The following is an 18,705-nucleotide window of genomic DNA, read 5'->3' as shown; positions in this document are numbered from 1 at the left end:
ATATCATTCAAAATATCTTGAGATTTTTGTTGTAATGCTTGAAAAAGAATTTCAGTGATGCTCATTATCTCTTTCATCAAAAATAAATTAAAGATAAATGTAAAGGAAGTGATCATCTTATAAGCTGCAGTAGCATCTCCTCTTTGAGAGTAATTTGAACCTTCACTACGAATTATTTTAATAAGTAGATCTCCTCTTTGAGAATAGTTTGAGCCTTTATTATGATTGCAATTGTAAGTCACAAATTAAGGCTTTAAAAATAATTTTAATTGATGGGTTAGGTAAAAGGGTTTGGGTATTGGGTTTTATTTTTCTGATTGAAAACATAAATATAATTATATTTATTTAGGTGGTACCAAATTACAAACTTAATCTTAGTTAATTATAATTAATTATATATTTATATATAACAAGTAAATTTTTTTAAAACCAAGCAGGTGCTAAGGCACCTGCTGGCATAGGAGTGGCTACGCCACTGAAGATGACTACTGAAAAATGGCACAGTATCATGAAAAATCGCAACAAAATGGAGACCTCAATGTCCAAAAATGGCACAGTATCAACGGTATCATGTACGAAGATGACAACTGAATGGAGACCTCAATGTCCAAAAAAAACACTCGACAATACATGTTGGAAAATCATTATTTTATAAGAAGGTTAATTTCGTAATTTTAATTCTTTTTCCCATCAAAAACTTATTTTCAACCAAACATACATCAGTTTAATTAACCCAATTTCCCCAGTAATATTTTGCGGTACCAAACAACTTTTTTTAAACTTTTCTACCAAACTAACTTTCAATGTCTTTCCTTGTAATTACATTTTCCCACTTTAAAAAAATTTCTCCCCAACCAAACACTACCTTAAAGTAAATACCTTTTTCGTCCCTGACAATATTCACGAAACCTCTTTTAGTCCTTGACAATATTCACGAAACCTCATTTAGTCTCCAACAATAAAAAAGGCTCATTTTGGTCCTTAATTTTAGAAAAATAGTGCAACATTAGTCCTTCTGTTAGTTGAGCTATGACGGCGTCACTAACGTGTCTGACGTGTACCGTTAAGTGGCTGACTCACATTCCACGTAGGACCAAAAACGACGTCATTGAGGTACCTTCAGTTTTTTTTTTCTTCTCTCCCACTCTAAGTTTATCTGGAGATTACAACGCTAAGACTTTCCCTCACTTTCACAATTTGCTTCTTCTCTCCCACGTCGTTGAGGTACCCTGTTGTCAATGACCAAAGCTTTTGACGAAGTCTCTATACCATAGTCTCCATTGGACAAATCAGAAGCCCTAGCACTAGCGTCCATTTCACAGAATGTGTGGTCAATGACGATGAAGATGGTGCTTCGGAGGAAAATTGAACTGTGGGTCACGAAATTGGCCAGGTTAGGGTTTGGATTTGAACAGAAAGTGAATTTTTTCACAGAAATGGAGAAGCTTAGCGTTGTATTGTGCTGCTCCCACTCTCTGCTTTTGCAGTGGCGACGGTCAGAAGAAGAGGGTGACAACGAGCAATGAGACCCAGATGCTAGGTATTTGCATATATGTAAACCAAGGAGGTACAGAAATACTGTAAACCAAAGGTGATGGTCTGGTAAATTTGAAAAGTACACAAAGATTCCATCTTTTGATTCATTGGAGCAGAACCCTGATGCTAGGTATTTGATATATGTGCAAATGAGACTATTCATGGTGTTGAGTTTAAGGATTACCCAACACCCAAAAATGCAAGTGGCATTTTGGTTGCTGATATGTCTTCAAATTTTTGTTCCAAGCCTGTTGATGTGTCCAAATTTGGGGTGATCTATGTTGGGACCCAGAAGAATGTGAGGCCCTCTGGTGTAACCATTGTGATAATCAGAAAGGATCTGATTGGGAATGCTCAGCCAGTTACTCCTGTGATGCTTGATTTCAAGATACATGATGAGAACAATTCACTTTACAATACCCATCCTTGTTATTGTATTTACATGTGTGGTTTGGTGTTTGAGGACCTTTTGGAACAATGTGGTTTGAAGGAGGTTGAGAAGAAGAACATGAAGAAAGCTGAGATTCTCTACAATGCCATTGATGAAAGCAATGGCTTTTTTGGATGCCCGGTTGAGAAGTCAGTGAGGTCTTTGATGAATGTGCCATTTACTTTGGTGAAACCAGAGTTGGAGGCTGAGTTCATTAAGGAGGCTGCTAAGGAAAAGATGGTTCAGCTTAAGGGACATAGGTCGGTGGGAGGTATGAGAGCTTCCATTTATAATACTATGCCTTTGGGTGGGGTTGAGAAGTTTGTGACTTTCATGAAGGATTTCTAGGCCAATCATGCTTAAAGGAGGATCTTATGCCTGCTAGAAATACTTGGATAATCGTAGTGGTTTCAACTTGGGTGTACTAATTTAATCTCATCATTAGTGCATGATAGTTAGGTACATTACTTTTGTGCAAACATTTATCTATTATGCAGAAAGTGTCACTATAATTCCAAAGAATCTCTGGTAGTTTTTGCTTTCTTTAGTTATTTAGGCTGAGGCTGTATCCTTTTCACTTTTTTAGCGCCCTGTTTGATATTCAAATTTGGGTCGACAGGTTGTGTTTTCATTGCACTTACCATTGTCGACTGGAAGTGAACTAGTTTAGGTTCGATTTATTGGTATGTCCTCAATTACAAGTTTGTAAGGTTTGAGTCCCATGTGATATTTTACTGGATGTAACATGGTATATTTGCAATAATAAAATGAGGACGAGACATATTGAGTTACTGTGGAACTACAAATACCTTGATTTATTATGGAACTACAAATACCTTGCTTTGGTTTACATGTATTCTAAATCCTTTGATTTCATGTCCCTGTTTTTCTTTAGTTATGGACCAAAAAAGGCCCCGTGGTTTTTTTCAGGGACCAATACGAGCGTTGGAAATCCACAGTGGACCACTCAAATCCGCGTCAGCAAACTAACGTGCCAAGTGTGCACCGTCAGTTGGGCCGTTAGATGAGATTTAACATAAGGACTAACGTGGCCTGTTTTTTGTAATTTAAGGGACCACTATTAAGGGTGTAAATGGGCTAGGCTAGGCTAGGCTTTGGCTTAAATAGGCTAAGCCTGTGTAAAAACCATTGGATATGGCCTGGCCTATTAGCCTGTGTAGGCTCCACATTACAAGTCTGACCTGACCTATATTTAAAAAAAAAACCGTTGGCCTAGGCCTGTTACCCTGTTTAAGCTTATTAAACATTCAACAATTAAAAGAATAACTAAAATAATATAATTCTATTATTCAAAATTATTAAATAATAGTTTTATTGATTATATTTTAAATAAATAATATGATATAGGCCGGCCTGTAGGCTTATAGGCCCAACATATATAAAAAAAAGCTTGTGGCCTGTTTTCTACATAGGTTTTTTTAAAAGCCTTGGCCTATTCTATTTTACTACTTATAATAGGTCAAGTCTGACCTAATATAGGCTAGATCGTAGGCCCCTGTAGGCCGGCCTAGCCCATTTACACCCTAACCATTATGTCCCTTTTTTATTGCTAGAGACCAATAAGGGGTTCGTGGATATTGCCAGGGATCAAAAATAGTATTTACTCTAGATTTTAAAAAGTTATATAAAATTGTATGATTTTAAAGATTTTTCTAAAATATTTTTTACAATTAAAATTTTATAAGATTGATTTTTATAGAACTTTTAAAAAAAGTATTCGATTTTTTAAAAAAAATATTTTTTCTTGACTTATTCTTTTTGATAAGCTAAAATTTTTAGTTTTAAAAAGAAAGTAGGTTTTTAACTTTTTTACGACTTGAGCTTTTTTTAAAACAGATATCCAAATAATTTTTTTAAAAAAAATACTTTAAAAAATAAAGAGTAAAGACCCAAATTGGTCCCTAACAAAAAATGCGGTAGCCAAATTAGTCCCTTACAAAAATAAATTCGTTGGATAGTCCCCAACAATGTGAAACAGGAAGCACGTTAGTCCTTCTATCAATCCAAAAATAACGATGTGAATGACGGTGATAACGTGTCACGTTAAGTGACATACTGAAGGCCACGTAAGTACGAAGGACGACGTCGTTTTGAGAATTACATCCACGTTGATTCTTCTAATGGTAGTCTCAGGAGAACTGTCAGCGGAAGATTCAACCATTAAACTGGTTGAGTTCAACTTGTTCCTCCTCATTTCAAGCGAGTCTCGTCCCAACATTTCAACTTCATTTTTCATTTTTACCATGGCAGCAGGACCTGGTAACCGTTTTCGAACTAGAACGCGTAACCTCTGACATTCTGATTCTAACTTGGCAATTTTTTTAACAGACAAGGAGAGGGGGAAGGATATATTAACACACACAGACATGCATGAATGTTACCTGCCACTGCTTCTTGCGCAATTTTTGTTTGTTTCTTCACCAGCTCGTCTTTAGCATTACAGTCAGAAAGTGCTGAAGCAAAGCTTATTATTAATTATTTTCAAGTCTTTCTCCAATTCTTCTTTATCAGCTAGAAGCGCCAGTACCTAAATCAGAGAAGTTAAACCAAGACAAAATACCAGTTATTTTCATCAAGTAAGAAGTCAAAAACTAAATTCCAAATAGCTCTGGATGTCTGGTGAATAGGTACAACCAGAATTATTTTGTCCATTTTATAATCATAGCAATTCAGCACAAAGGAGTAAAAAAAAAAATTTAAATTGGCACCCCCACCAATAAGGAATGAGATATTGTTAACTGGTGAAGTACTAAATTAGTACTCTAAAATAGGTAAGACAACTGAAGAAGGAAAAAGGTTACAACCAGCCAACTTAATTATGATAGAAAACTGCAAAATGAGAAATTTATATAAAGTGATCAAAATAATATAATTGACGTTAAAAATAATTAAATTACCTCTTCATTTTCTTTTGAAGTGAGATTGGTGTTGTCAGTTGCTATAATTGTCTTTTCTGAGGATTTTTTTTCCTCCAAAGCCACGTTTTCTGATCCATAATGCTAAGGCTTCAATTGGGTGGAGCCTGCATAGAGTCAAGGCAAGTGGATGGGGAGTGTACCACTATAAGTCTAACTGGAAGGACAAGTTCATCATAGAACTGAACCAACATAACAATAATGATAACTTTTCTACTCTAATCATCTGGAATTCTTTACTTCACTGTTATTGTAAATAGCATTAAGATCTTCATTGAGAAACACAATATCAGTAATCATCCCTCAAGAAAATAAACGAAAAATTAACTGTATTGTCATATCATGGTTGCAGAGGATATAACTATAAATTATAATCATAAGGAAAATATTAGCCTCGGAAATATAAATTACCAACCTTTTTACATACTCACAAGGTGTTCAACCAAAAACTTGCTATCACAAAATACAAGTTCTTACATTCCAGAAGAAAAAAAAATTGCAATTATCTATTTACAAAAAAAATCTAATTAGATGGCACCTCACATCTCATAAAATCCAACACAACATGACAAAATACAAACCTGCATCTCAGCCGACAAATAATTCACATGCAACTAGAATCATGAGGAAAATGTTTTATTTCCCTTCTTTTCCATTAAAAGAATAATAATAAAAGTTATGCAAAGTCTTTTTGTGGGAAAAATAAAATAAAAAAAGGGGGGTTGCTATATATTGTTATAGCTAAAAAGGGTGTGTATGCGGTTTCTCACCTCTATGAATGAAGTTTGAGGTTGTGGTTGTGCATGGATTATCCAAAAAGTCAAAAGGAGGATAACTGAGCTGCAATGTTGTCCTGCAAAATTGAATATAGGAGAAACGAAATGGTTAGAACATAGAAGGGTGAATGAAGAAGCGTAGCAATAAGAATCAGTTGAGAAGTGAAGTGAAGGGAAGGTTAAAGGTTAAGACATCAATAGTTAACATGAAAATGCATATGATGTTTGATCTCTCACCCAAGCAGGAAAATGAGTGAGACTCGAAAATGAGAGTGTGAGGCGACCACAACAATCGCAACCAGCTCAGCTTTCTTTGTAGAGTGAGAGAGTGTGTTTGGTGAGCAAGAAAAATGAATAAAGAAAAAAAGGGAAAGAAGTAAAAATATGGAAAAGTGAAGTGTTTGAGTCAAGTGAAAATGACATTGTAACTGTAAGATGTAATTCCAACGTGGATGTAATTCTCACAAGCAGCATTTAGAGTCTGTTAAAAAAATTGCCAAGTTAGAATCAGAATGTCAGAGGCTGCGCGTTCTAGTTGGGAAACGGTTACCGGGTCTTGCTGCCCTGGAAAAAATGAAAAATGAAGTTGAAATGTTGGGACGGGACTCGCTTGAAATAAGGAGGAACAAGTTGAACTCAACTAGTTTAATGGTTGAATCTTCCGCTGACAGTTCTCCCGAGACTACCATTAGAAGAATCAACGTTGATGGATGTAATTCTCAAAACGACGTCGTCCTTCATACCCACGTGGCCTTAAGCATGTCACTTAACGTGACACATCATCACCGTCACTTTTGGATTGACAGAAGGACTAACGTGGGTCCTGTTTCACATTGTTGGGGACTATCCAACGAGTTTATTTTTGTGAGGGACTAATTTGGCCACCGCATTTTTTGTCAGGGACCAATTTGGGTCTTTACTCAATAATAAAATTAAAACAAAAAGCTCGTCCAAACATTCTCTAAGTGAATTATAATTCAATTTTATGTTTAAGCCCTACTATTTATTTTTTGTTACATATCTCTTAACGCATATTTTCCCTTATCCAAAGCGACTTCAAACCTATGATCCATCCATCTTACCGTTATCAACGATAAAATCCTTCTCATCTCTTATAGTTTAATTTTTGAGAAGTTATATATATATTTTTCTTATCATCAATCATATTATCATGTTTTCATTGAATATTCTAAGAAATTTTTGACTCTGAATTTATGAGGTTTATTACATGAAAATTTAGAAAATTTCTCAAATTATTTTCAATCAATACATTAAAACCTCAAATTGCTTTAGAACTTCTGAAAAATAAGTTTTAACGATCTATTGACACAAAAATTGTTTGAAATTATTTTTCGTAGGGAAGGAATTTCGTTCATGAATACATTGTTAAGAAACATAGGGTTCATATTATGAAAGTTTCAATCTTTCTTTAAATCGATCTTGTTTCTTTGATGTAAAACGAAAATTGATTTGGGATTTATTGTTTCTTTGTTGTTTTCTTACTATTTTATATTATTTTGCATATTTGTTGGATTGTTGTTTTGGATTGTATTGTGATGAAAATTACTCAAAAATCTGTTAGTTTTGAGCTTTGATGAAGCTCCCAGGGAGAAACTCAATTTCCAACAAGACCCGCCAAAAGAAGAAGAAGACACTACAATAGATAAATCTCAATAAATTCTATGGGTTAGGGTGAAATTGTGCGAGATAGACATGCTATTTATATTTCTTACTAAAAAGTCTCACAAAATCCATACTGATAGAATATCCATTGAAATCGTCAGTTTTTTGAATACCACAAGATTGTTTTTCCTTTGTTTAAAATCTTGATTGAATACCACTTTATTTGAATGGACTCTAAAATAATCTTTTAAAATATTAATCGAATATCATATGACTTTTTTTTAATCCTTAAAATCTTTTTTTTTTTTTGGTAAATGAAAGGGCCGAAGCCCAGAAAAAACAAGAGGAAATTATTGTACTGCTATGGCACGAGCCCTACCTACAGAAGAAACACCAGCTAAATGCAATAACAAAATACCGGAATGAGGTTCACGATAAACAACAGTATCAACTTCCTCCCCATTATCAAGGATGAAATTAGTCATCTAGTCAGCACACATGTTGTCCTCTCTATAAGTGTGACGAAGTTTAATTCTCCAATCTCTTTGAAACTATATCTGTATTGAAAAGATAAGGTGACTCTCACGGACTGCTGCACCAAGGTTGGTGAGCAGAGTGATTGCACTAGATGAATCACTTTCAAGTTCAATATTTCAAAATCCATCATTCCAAGCCAACTCCAAACCAAGAAGAATGCCCCAGAGTTCAGCTTGGTAAGAATAACATGTTCCTAACTTAATTGCAAATCCGCTAAGCCACATACCATTAGAGTCACGCAGCACGCTCCGCAAGCAGCAAGTCCATGGTTACCATGTGAGGCTCCTTCAATACCTTAGTCCTTCTTCATAGGATGTGGAAGTGCGCTTTCAAGATAAAAAAGTTTTAGTCAATTTTCAAGAGAATTTTTTTTTTTTTTTTTTTTGTGAGCTTCAAAGAGAAAAAAGTCTTTGAGCATTAAAGATTTTTTTTTTTTAATTATTCAAAGGAAAGAGCACATTAAGCATATTATGAATATTTTTTTAAGGTGCATTCAAACTAATTTAGGAATCAAGGTAAGAGTAGATTCGTCGAGCTCACCATTTAAATTTTATTTGTACTTATTTAATTATTATATAGAAAGAATAAGATAACCAAATTTAATTAAATTTTTTTCTTGACCTTAGGAAAGGTCGTTACTTAGAAATAAATCGATCTTTGTTCGTTGCGAATAAAGACAGGAGTTGGTTTTTATTTTATAACAATGGTTGTGCAGATTGGTTATCTAAATTCCCATTGGATCATCCAATGGAAAATAATTTACGTGTTTTCCCTACTCCTCTTGGTATTTGGTTACTGTGTCTAGCAGATTTTTCGTCATGTTTGTTCTTTTCACAAAGTTAATTTAATTTAGTTTTTGGGAGGTGTCTTCGGCCTTTGAGATTACAAAAAAAAAGAAAGAAAGACAGGAGTCTATTATTATACTTTGAATTGATCATAGTAAATTTGTCTTCTAATTATATAAAAGTATCCAAGTTGAAGTCACGAGTTTTTTTCTACCGTTAAAATTTTCCAACATTAAAATAATTGTGTTGCATTATTCTTTATTTTATCGCAATTATGTATTTTTAAATTATAAATTTTTTAATAAACTCAATTGACTCACGTTCTGAGTTCATCTAGACCAACAATATTAATCTCTTATTTATATATATTTGAATTTGATGAGAGGAGTAGTAGTATATTTAATTTCATAGGTCAGCGAGAGAGAGAGAAGCAACCCTATAATGCTCAGTCTTACGGTATCTGTCTTCTTCCCCTAACCTAACCTATCAAAATCAAATCAATTCCCTTCGTGATGAAAGACTTTTCTTCTTCTCTTCTATTCTACTCTCTTTCTCTCGTGAAGCTGAGAGGAATGTCTTGAATTCTCTTGACTCAGTGAACCTCAAACGACACCCCGGTGGTTCTGGTCGTCGTAGTCTTCTTCTCCTTCGTTTCACCGAGGCATGTTATTCGCTCACCGGTTCCGCTCTCGTTTGTTGTTGGATTTCGGGCCTTAGCATCATCCTCGTCGTCGTCATCATCGTATTGACATCCAATAAAGACGTTGACTTATTCTTCGAGGTGTACAGAAATGGAAGAAACAGTTGTGGATGACATAATCAGTCGCTTACTCGAAGTTCGTGGCCGTCCAGGGAAGCAGGTGCAGCTGTCGGAATCGGAGATCCGCCAGCTCTGTGCGGCTTCCAGAGATATTTTCTTGCAGCAACCTAATTTATTGGAGCTTGAAGCACCCATTAAGATTTGTGGTAATTTTTTTTCTCTTCATTTTAACTTTTTTGAACTGGGTATTGTCATGATTTCGCTTTTGAGCATCAGAAGATCTGCACTAGAATATGGGTCAAAACCTAAGTGGGTCAGAACCTAAGTGGGTTTTATGTTTGCGGTTTGGGATATGATCTGAGTGCTTTTTCTTGTATTATTACGGTGAAGTTATCTGATTTGATTGCTTGCTACATGATTTTGTGAGCTCATGCATGGGTTTTATAATGTTATCTGAGTGTACGATCTTCGGAGTGATTTAATTTGAAGTACTATACTGCGTTTGGTTACAAATTTTCTGCTTAAATTGCATGCTTCATTTTGTTTTTCTATTATGCTGTGTACTCTTACTGGTGAGTGTGTTATAGAAGTGGGTTTACCGTTTTTCCATTTCCCTGATGTTGTCCTGGTAATGTGTCAATTGAGGTGTGCAATTGGTCTAATTTCAGTGCTAAAAACCTACTAATAAGCATGTTGTGTTAGCTGATTTATAATGAAAAAGATAGGGACGAAAGTTCATGTACGGTATTGGCAAATGTGGCTGAGGCAAAGCAGGTTGCCACTTACGACGGGAAGGTGAAGTGCTTTGACCATCGCACTTCAGTCTGCCTCAACCAGATGTAGTTGTAGTAGCCCTCCTCGTCTCTGTTGAAAGTTGGAACCTTGCTGGCCTTTTTCATTCTTTTTTTTGGTCTAAATAAAAAAAGTCCAATGTTTTAATTTTTTTTCTTTTTATGCTATTCTATTCAGGCCTATTGGACCATGATTTGTTTGTGTCATCTGAAAGTTATTTTTCTGCTACAGTGGGATAATGGTTGGCTGTTGATGCTAGAGGCTTATTATACGAAAAAAGAATAAATTTGGTATTTATTATATCAAATAACTTACTACTTTAAAAACAGTTGTGCACTACTATATGATTTCATCTGTTTGGTTTTATCTAATAATCGGAAAAAAGTATGGTATCAACTATGCTTAAGAGTTAAGACTCAAACTTCTCACCTACGCGATTGTTTTACACTGAAATGTCATGCGGGGAAAGAACAGTGTTACTGCTTTGGAGGAAATAGTAATATTAATTGGAATATGTGAAATCTTTGAGATCTAGTTGTGAGGGCATTGATATTGTAGAAGTATTGTCAGGGGAGTCTAAAGTTGGATGCAACATTGCAAAGCTTTTTATTAGGTTTTGTAGTTATGTATAAGATGTCAAATAAATGCAAAGTCTGTTACACTATCTGGAGAATTAAAAAATTTCAGCTATGGTGTAGATGGAAGATGTGTATCTAACCAGGATAACATAATTTTGTCTTTGCTGATATGTAATTCCTTTATCTTGTAAGTTCTGGCTTTCTGCCTTACATGCCCAAATACTATGGCAAATTGGTATGGATCCTGTATGGACCTTCAGGTTCTGTTTCAGAATTTTGGGCTTAGCCTATTTTATTATTTTGTCTTGGAGTTGAAGTGTTCAACCTAACTTAAATTTGGAAACAGAGTTTCTGAAACAGGTTTTGCTTGCAGACTTTGGTATATAAGGAAAATTTACCATGATATGGAATGCTTAGACTTTCCTAGAACCTTCTCACTGTAGTGTCGTGTTGAGATTACAGTTTTTCTATGAGAAGCTGTTTCAAGTGTCCTTAAAATGGCATTCTTATTCGTTAAACTGTAAAGATTCAAAATATGCATTCTCTTGTTCTTATGAGAAACTTGACTTTTAAAAATGATGCATCATGAGCTTTGCTTTTATTTTATGAACCTACCAACTTTACTGTCTCAAGGTCAAGCATGTAGTATCTGCAGTTATAACATTGTCAGATATCTCTGACATAAATAATTGCATTTCTTCTACACGAGATCTGAGATTGTCAGCCCAATTCCTTTTTATGCATTGTCTTATGCTTAGCCAGTTAAGTCAGTGTTACTGTTAAATTCTAAGGTTGAAACACAATCTTAGAGATGTATTCTCCGATAGGGCTTCAGCTCAAGTGCTGTATTATTTGTGGAGGACAAAATGGAGCAAGAAATTTTGTTTGATGAAGACCATTTACTAACATATGTTACTAGCAATGACTAATAGCTGTAAATCTAACTTAAAAATCAAGTGTTTCTAGTGGTGAAACTTTCCTTCAAAATGGTAAAGGTATCCAGTTTCCACGGAAAACCAATTGTATAGTATTGGTTATTGAGGAGTTTATCTTCATGAACTCAAATAATATTTCTGCTAGTTATTTGAAATGACAAGCCTTTAAACAAGATATCTAGTATCCATGTAATACCAATTGAAGGGTTTATATTTGTGCACTCAAATAATAATTCTGCTAGCAGCAGTTATTTGAAATCACAAAATTTTAAACAATGGGAAATAGGACCTAACAATATAAAATGATGCTTGATTCTGATGCATCTTTGTCAAGTCTGGCACATCATTGACTTTGCACAGAAAGTTACAAAGATCTTCATTTATGTGGACACGATCCATCTATTGTACTCGTTGGTGTTATCAGTATCACTTAATTCTGTTATTGTTTACAAAAAATAAAAATGTCCTGTCTGTAATGATTTCTTCCTTTTGTTGGTCTCTCAGGTGATGTGCATGGTCAATATTCTGATCTTTTAAGGCTTTTTGAGTATGGTGGATTACCTCCTGAGGCCAACTACTTGTTTTTGGGGGATTATGTGGATCGAGGGAAGCAGAGTTTAGAAACAATATGCCTTCTCCTAGCTTATAAGATAAAATATCCTGAGAACTTTTTCCTTTTAAGGGGAAACCATGAATGTGCTTCTATAAACCGTATATATGGATTTTATGATGAGTGTAAAAGGAGGTTTAATGTAAGGTTATGGAAGACATTTACAGAGAGCTTCAATTGCCTGCCTGTGGCAGCTCTCATTGATGAAAAGATTTTGTGTATGCACGGGGGACTTTCTCCTGACTTACTTAATTTGGATCAGATTAGAAATTTACAGCGGCCCACTGATGTACCTGATACAGGTTTGCTTTGTGATATCCTTTGGTCAGACCCAATCAAAGATGTTCAAGGTTGGAGAATGAATGACAGGGGAGTTTCATATACATTTGGTGCTGATAAGGTCTCAGAGTTTCTTCAGAAACATGATTTGGATCTTATTTGTCGTGCTCATCAGGTTAAACTCTTACCTTTGGTGTTGAATGTGTTACCAGGTCTTCAGGGTTGAGTGTCTCCCCATTTCTATTACTAAAGGACTATACAGTAAATTTCCAGCAATCCTAATCTATCTCTCAGGACTATTACAGTTGCTTTTTTTTAGCAAACTTGGAATTACTGTTTGCCATGTAAATTCTGACACATTTATTTTTTGAGTCTAAAATTCTCCCTTTGAATGTCAGTCGTTAGCTTTTGATGCTTCATTCTGTACTTTCTGTATTTAAATTGAAAGATCGGAAATCTCAATCAGCTGCACTATTAAATTTAATTGGATTAATATGTTTTGACCAGGTGGTGGAGGATGGATATGAGTTCTTTGCTAACCGACAGCTTGTAACAATATTTTCTGCACCTAATTATTGTGGGGAGTTTGACAATGCCGGGGCTATGATGAGTGTTGATGAGACACTAATGTGCTCTTTCCAAATACTAAAGCCAGCTGATAAAAAAGCAAAGCTCAATTTCGGAAGTACAACCACTGCTAAGCCAGGAAACTCTCCAGCAGGGGTAAAGGTAGGCAGACAGTTTAATATTCGTTGATGCAATACATACACAAAATCAGGAGGTACATATTTTATGGTATGTGTGCGAGATATGAGATACAATGTTGTTAAAACGTAGAGTCTATGTAAAAACGGTAGGGGTGAGCAAAAACGTAAAATCGCAAAACGTAAACGAAACGTAAGAGTTTACTAAAGTATTAAAAATAAAATATATATCCAACATATATAAAACCAAAACCCACAAACATGTTTATTTTATAAGAATGTCAATTTTAATCTTTGTTTTAATTTATATAGAATAATTTTAATGTATTAATTAAGTGAATATTGTGTGTTTGCAAGAAACTAAGTGGGCTGGAGAAAAGGCCAAGGAAGTGGATGGAACTGGTTTCAAGTTATGGTACACAGGTACGAACAAGAGTCGAAATGGTGTTGGAATTATGATCGATAAAAGTTTCAGAGATAAAGTTGTGGACGTCAAAAGGAAAGGCGACAGGATTATTCTGGTTAAGCTTGTTGTGGGTGACTTAATCCTGAATATCCTCAGTGTGTATGCACCCCAAATTGGATTGCAACCAACTGATAAAAGCCAATTTTGGGAAGACTTGGAGGAGGTTTTGAGGGGAATACCTCGAGAGGAGAAGATTTTCGTAGGAGGAGATCTAAATGGTCATGTTGGTAAAAGCAATGGAGGTTTTGATTGAATCCATGGAGGTTTTGGCTATGGGACGAGAAACGAGACTGGAGAAGATATCTTGAATGTTGCACTAGCCTACGATTTGATGTTAGTGAACACCTTTTTTCAAAAAAGGGAGTCACACCTAATCACTTTTCATAGTGGCCATAATCGTAGTCAGATTGATTTCTTTCTGGCTAGAAGAGAAGATAGAACTTCTTGTGTCGAATGTAAGGTCTACCCTGGAGAGTGTGTCGCTACGCAACATAAGCTGGTAGTCTTGGATGTTCGGTTCAACAAAGTACGTACAATGAAGAAGAGGGCTCAGAATCCAAGGATAAGGTGGTGGAAGCTTAAGGAGGGAAAAGAGAGAGAGTTCAATGATAGAATGTTGCACGAAGGACCTTGGGAGTTTGATGGAGGAGTAAATGCAACATGGAATGAGATGGCTAAGTGTATTCAAAATTTGGGAAGGAGGGTGTTGGGAGAAAGCAAAGGAAATGGATTTCATACAAAGGAAACATGGTGGTGGAATGGAGAGGTGCAAGAGGCAATTAAACATAAGAAGGAGTGCTTTAGATCTTTGCATAAAAGTCCCAGTGCAGAGAACCTGCAAAAGTTTAGATTGGCGAGAAAAAATGCAAAGAAAGCAGTGCGAGAAGCTAGAGGCAAGGTTTTCGACGAGTTGTATAAAAATCTTGGGAGCAAGGATGGTGAAAGAGGTATTTATAAACTTGCAAAGATAAGGGATAAGAAAAGTAAAGACCTCACCCAAGTTAGATGCATCAAGGATGAAAATCAAAAACTTCTGGTGAGAGATGAAGATGTAAATGAAAGATGGTTGAAATACTTCAACAAGCTGTATAATGGGGATGGAGATACAAGCGAGATGGACTTAGAGGACGCGTGTGATGATATGAATAGAAGATTTGTACGCAGAATTAATACACATGAAGTTAAGGAGGCTTTAAAGAGGATGAAGACTAATAAAGCCTTAGGGCCTGATGGTGTCCCTATTGAAGTGTGGAGAGGCCTGGGGGATGTGGCAATAAAATGGTTGACCAATCTTTTTAATAAGATTCTCCAGATGAATAAGATGCCTGATGTATGGAGGAAAAGTATGATTGTGCCTATTTACAAAAACAAGGGAGATATACAGAATTGTTCAAACTATAGAGGCATTAAGCTAATGAGCCATACTATGAAGTTGTGGGAGAGGGTTATTGAACATCGCTTGAGGAGAGATACCAAGGTTTCTGTAAATCAATTTGGATTTATGCCAGGAAGATGTACCATGGAAGCAATTTTCTTGATGCGACAACTAATGGAAAGATACCGAGAAAAGAAAAAGGACTTGCGTATGGTGTTCATAGACCTTGAGAAAGCATACGATAGGGTTCCAAGGAAAGTTTTATGGTGGGTCCTGGAGAAGAAAAAGGTTCCATTAAAGTATGTAAAGGCAATCAAGGATATATATGATGGGGCTACTACATGTGTAAAAGCTTGTAACAGATCATCAAGTTATTTTCCTATCACGGTAGGTGTACACCAAGGGTCGGCTCTAAGTCCTTACCTCTTTGCCTTAGTTATGGATGGACTAACAAAAGATATTCAAGAGGAAGTGCCATGGTGTATGCTTTTTGCAGACGATATTGTGCTTATTGATGAGAGCAAGGAGGGTGTTAATAGAAAACTTGAATTGTGGAGAAGCACATTGGAATCCAGAGGATTCACATTAAGTCGAAGCAAGACTGAGTATCTGAAGTGTGAGTTTTCTCTGGTACGAGATGAGGGCCAAGAACCTGTGCATCTAAATGGTCAAGAGGTACCCAAAAAAGATGCTTTTAAATACTTGGGCTCCATTTTACAAAACGGTGGAGAGATTGATGAGGATGTAAATCACAGAATCAGAGCAGGGTGGATGAAATGGCGCAGTGCATCTGCATTTTTGTGTGACTGCAAAATCCCCCTGAAGTTAAAAGGAAGATTCTATAAAACGGCAGTAAGACCGGCAATGCTATATGGAGCAGAATGCTGGCCAGCACATAGGCAACATGAGCATTAGATGAGAGTAGCAGAGATGAGGATGTTAAGGTGGATGTGTGGTTACACAAGGATGGATAAGATAAGAAATGAAGATATTCGACGAAAGGTCGGAGTAGTACCGGTAGCCGAGAAGATGAGAGAACATAGATTGAGGTGGTTTGGGCACGTGATGAGAAGACCCATGGATGCTCCTGTAAGAACAGAAGTTTGTTACCAAGAGCTCAACACAAAAAGAGGCAGAGGTAGGCCGAAGCTTACTTGGGGGAAAGTAGTAAAACAAGATTTAATGGAGTGAGATATAGATTGGCGGACAATATGTCTTAGAACGTAATGGAGAAAAGCTATAAGTATGGTGGAGGGTTAAACCCGCTGTTATTCCTATGTTCCAGATGGTCCATTTTTAGTCATTTTCCCCTTCATTTCCCCCACTTCTTCTTGTCCCTTTCTTTTTTACTTTTATTTATTTATATATACATATATTGTTATTTTATTTTATATTTTTATTTTATTTGTTTATTTTTATTTATTTATTTTTGGCTTTTTTACTTTTTTATTTTTTTATTTTTTTATTTTTATTTTATTTTATTTTTTATTTTTTTATTTTTTTTATTTTTTTATTTTTTAACTTTTTTTCAACCGTTTTGTATCTTTCATGTGGGTTCATCTACCACCGACCCCAATTAATTTGGGATAAAGGTGTTGTTGATGTTGATGTTGAATTTTAATGTATTAATTATATAAGTTATTAAATTTAAGCTAATTAATGACTAAAAATATATATATTTTTTATTATTATTACGTGTTATATATATTTGAACTATGCAAAAAAAAATTCATATTACGTTTCGACACTACGTTTGAACCGTTTCGGCTCAAAATCCGTTTCAACTACCGTTTTGACTCGATTTTGGTCATAAAAACGTAGACACGGTCCGTTTTTACGTTTCGACACTATGTTTTAACAACACTGATGAGATATATGTAGATATTTGTGAATTTCAACCTTCACCCTGAATCGGCAATTTCATGCATACTGACTGCTTTTTTATGCTTAAGACTTGATTTGTGAATGTGTCATGGAGGTTTTAGATTACAATTTATGTAGATATTTGTGAATTTCAACCTTCACACTGAATCGAATTTCGTGTATACTGACTGCTTTTTTGTATCGGGCTTAGACTTGATTTTTTGTGAATGTGTCATGGAGGTTTTAGATTACAATTAAATAAGTGTATGGTCCTACTTCCAAAATAGTTTGTTTCCTGCTTTTGCCTTCAAAAATTAATTCTTGAAATAGGTGCTTGTCATGATTACACAGAATTTGGATATAAGGCAGCTAGCTTATTGGAGCAGACCTTCACCGTTTTCTAGTTTTTTTCGTGATAAATGTTTTCCTGGTGTACAATGTGGTAGTTTTGTGGGATTTCTGTAGGTTTAATCATTTCTAGCATAATTAGGATTATTGTAATGATCTGATTTTGTGTGGTAGTCATGCCAGAAAACATTTGGGGGATTTAATTTAGCAATGAAAAAAGCTACGTAGCGTGAAGCTATTCAACTGAAATACCCTGAAGCAACCAAAGCCGCCCGAAGAACCCATTGTTTTCAAATGCTCGTCTCATTCATTTTGCTCAATGTGAAGAGTTTGTGCTAAATAGCAGAACTCCTAGGCAATTTCCTAACCTATCAGTTAATCTAGGTTTTTATACCACATCACTTAGCATCACTAGCGTCCGTGTTATTTGTTGTTCACACTTGATGCATTTACCAATATATTTCTAAATTTCCCCCTTCACACTGCCTTGCAGTCCTTCCTGGGTACAAAAGTATGAAGTTAATTTTGGCGAAAAAGGTTGCAGCCACAACTGGTCAGCTTGGTCTTGAAGATGTAATTGTTGCAAGAAAAGGAAAATTGAGTTCCATTTGGTCTCACTGATATTTTGGAAGTGTAAAAACAATGGGAAACACCATTATTAACTATGTAAATCATTGTTTTTCACTGGTACGACTTTGCATTTCGAAATGGACAGCCATAATCTCTTGTTTTCTTTGTACACTAATAGATGGCAACTTGGTATATGTTCTGAATTGTAAGCATCACAAGCATTGATGGATACATCTGCATCTGTTGCTGAAAACTATTTAGGATTGGCAAATGGATGGCAGTTGAGGCTGGTAAAAAGGGATATGGTTCAGTCTCCTTGTTAATTTTTTGGTCGTCATTTTTGCTTTGTGGAAATTCTCTGTTAATACGGGACCTAACTTTTTGCTTAAATATCTCTCTGAAACTTGATTCGAGACATTATACCTACTATATGGGACAAAGGTACCCACCTTTTTGTTTTGTGATATAGCTTTGCTATGAAAACTCTTGGATTCATGTTCTCAATATGTGCCTCTTATAGAACTGAGGCAGTGTGGCTGTGAAAAGGAGAATATCATTCACGTAAAGGTGAATGGCATCCACTTATAATGCAGTTACTGCCAATCACCAATGTAACAATAAATTGTGAACCAATAGGTTTGTTACTGTTAGAAGATATTAAGGTTATTAATAATTGGATTAGGCTTATACCCGTAGTTCTAGTGCTTGACCTAATTAATAAGATAAATAGGTAATTTTTATAAATAAAAAAAGATGGATTATGTTATTGTATTTGAGTAACACCTCATTAACCACCACTCCC

The 18,705-nt window shown here is 35.4% G+C and overlaps 1 protein-coding gene and 1 pseudogene across 2 annotated transcripts; both read left to right on the top strand.

Annotated features, from left to right (window-relative positions):
* Window positions 1–1,334: 1,334 nt before the first annotated feature.
* LOC133297187 (phosphoserine aminotransferase 2, chloroplastic-like) lies at window positions 1,335–2,314 on the top strand (annotated as a pseudogene).
* Window positions 2,315–9,044: 6,730 nt separating this feature from the next.
* Window positions 9,045–18,323, top strand: LOC133297200 (serine/threonine-protein phosphatase PP1-like). Of its 2 annotated transcripts, XM_061496297.1 has the most exons (5): window positions 9,045–9,589; window positions 12,193–12,516; window positions 12,601–12,752; window positions 13,085–13,306; window positions 17,827–18,323. In XM_061496297.1, exons 1-5 carry the CDS (start codon window positions 9,415–9,417, stop codon window positions 17,848–17,850), a joined length of 897 nt encoding a protein of 298 aa, XP_061352281.1. In that variant the 5' UTR covers window positions 9,045–9,414; the 3' UTR covers window positions 17,851–18,323. The 2 variants fall into 2 exon arrangements, with proteins under 2 accessions (XP_061352281.1, XP_061352280.1); XM_061496296.1 differs by having other exon boundaries at window positions 12,193–12,752; window positions 17,827–18,320.
* The last annotated feature ends 382 nt before the right edge of the window (window positions 18,324–18,705 follow it).

This window comes from Gastrolobium bilobum, unplaced genomic scaffold (genome assembly GCF_033153095.1).
Source record: "Gastrolobium bilobum isolate Gb01-03AN ecotype WA unplaced genomic scaffold, APGP_CSIRO_Gbil_v1 utg4400, whole genome shotgun sequence".
NCBI classification, from domain to species: Eukaryota; Viridiplantae; Streptophyta; class Magnoliopsida; order Fabales; family Fabaceae; genus Gastrolobium; species Gastrolobium bilobum.
The sequence above is the reverse complement of the archived record's forward strand: the minus strand, read 5'-3'. Positions and strand labels throughout refer to the sequence as shown.

Bases quoted from the DNA above. Each gene is read 5' to 3' on its own strand.
- LOC133297200 (XM_061496296.1), top strand. From the start codon at position 9,415: ATGGAAGAAACAGTTGTGGATGACATAATCAGTCGCTTACTCGAAGTT. The intron at 9,590-12,192 runs GTAATTTTTTTT...TTGGTCTCTCAG, and splicing joins AGCACCCATTAAGATTTGTG to GTGATGTGCATGGTCAATAT. The intron at 13,307-17,826 runs GTAGGCAGACAG...ACTGCCTTGCAG, and splicing joins ACTCTCCAGCAGGGGTAAAG to TCCTTCCTGGGTACAAAAGT.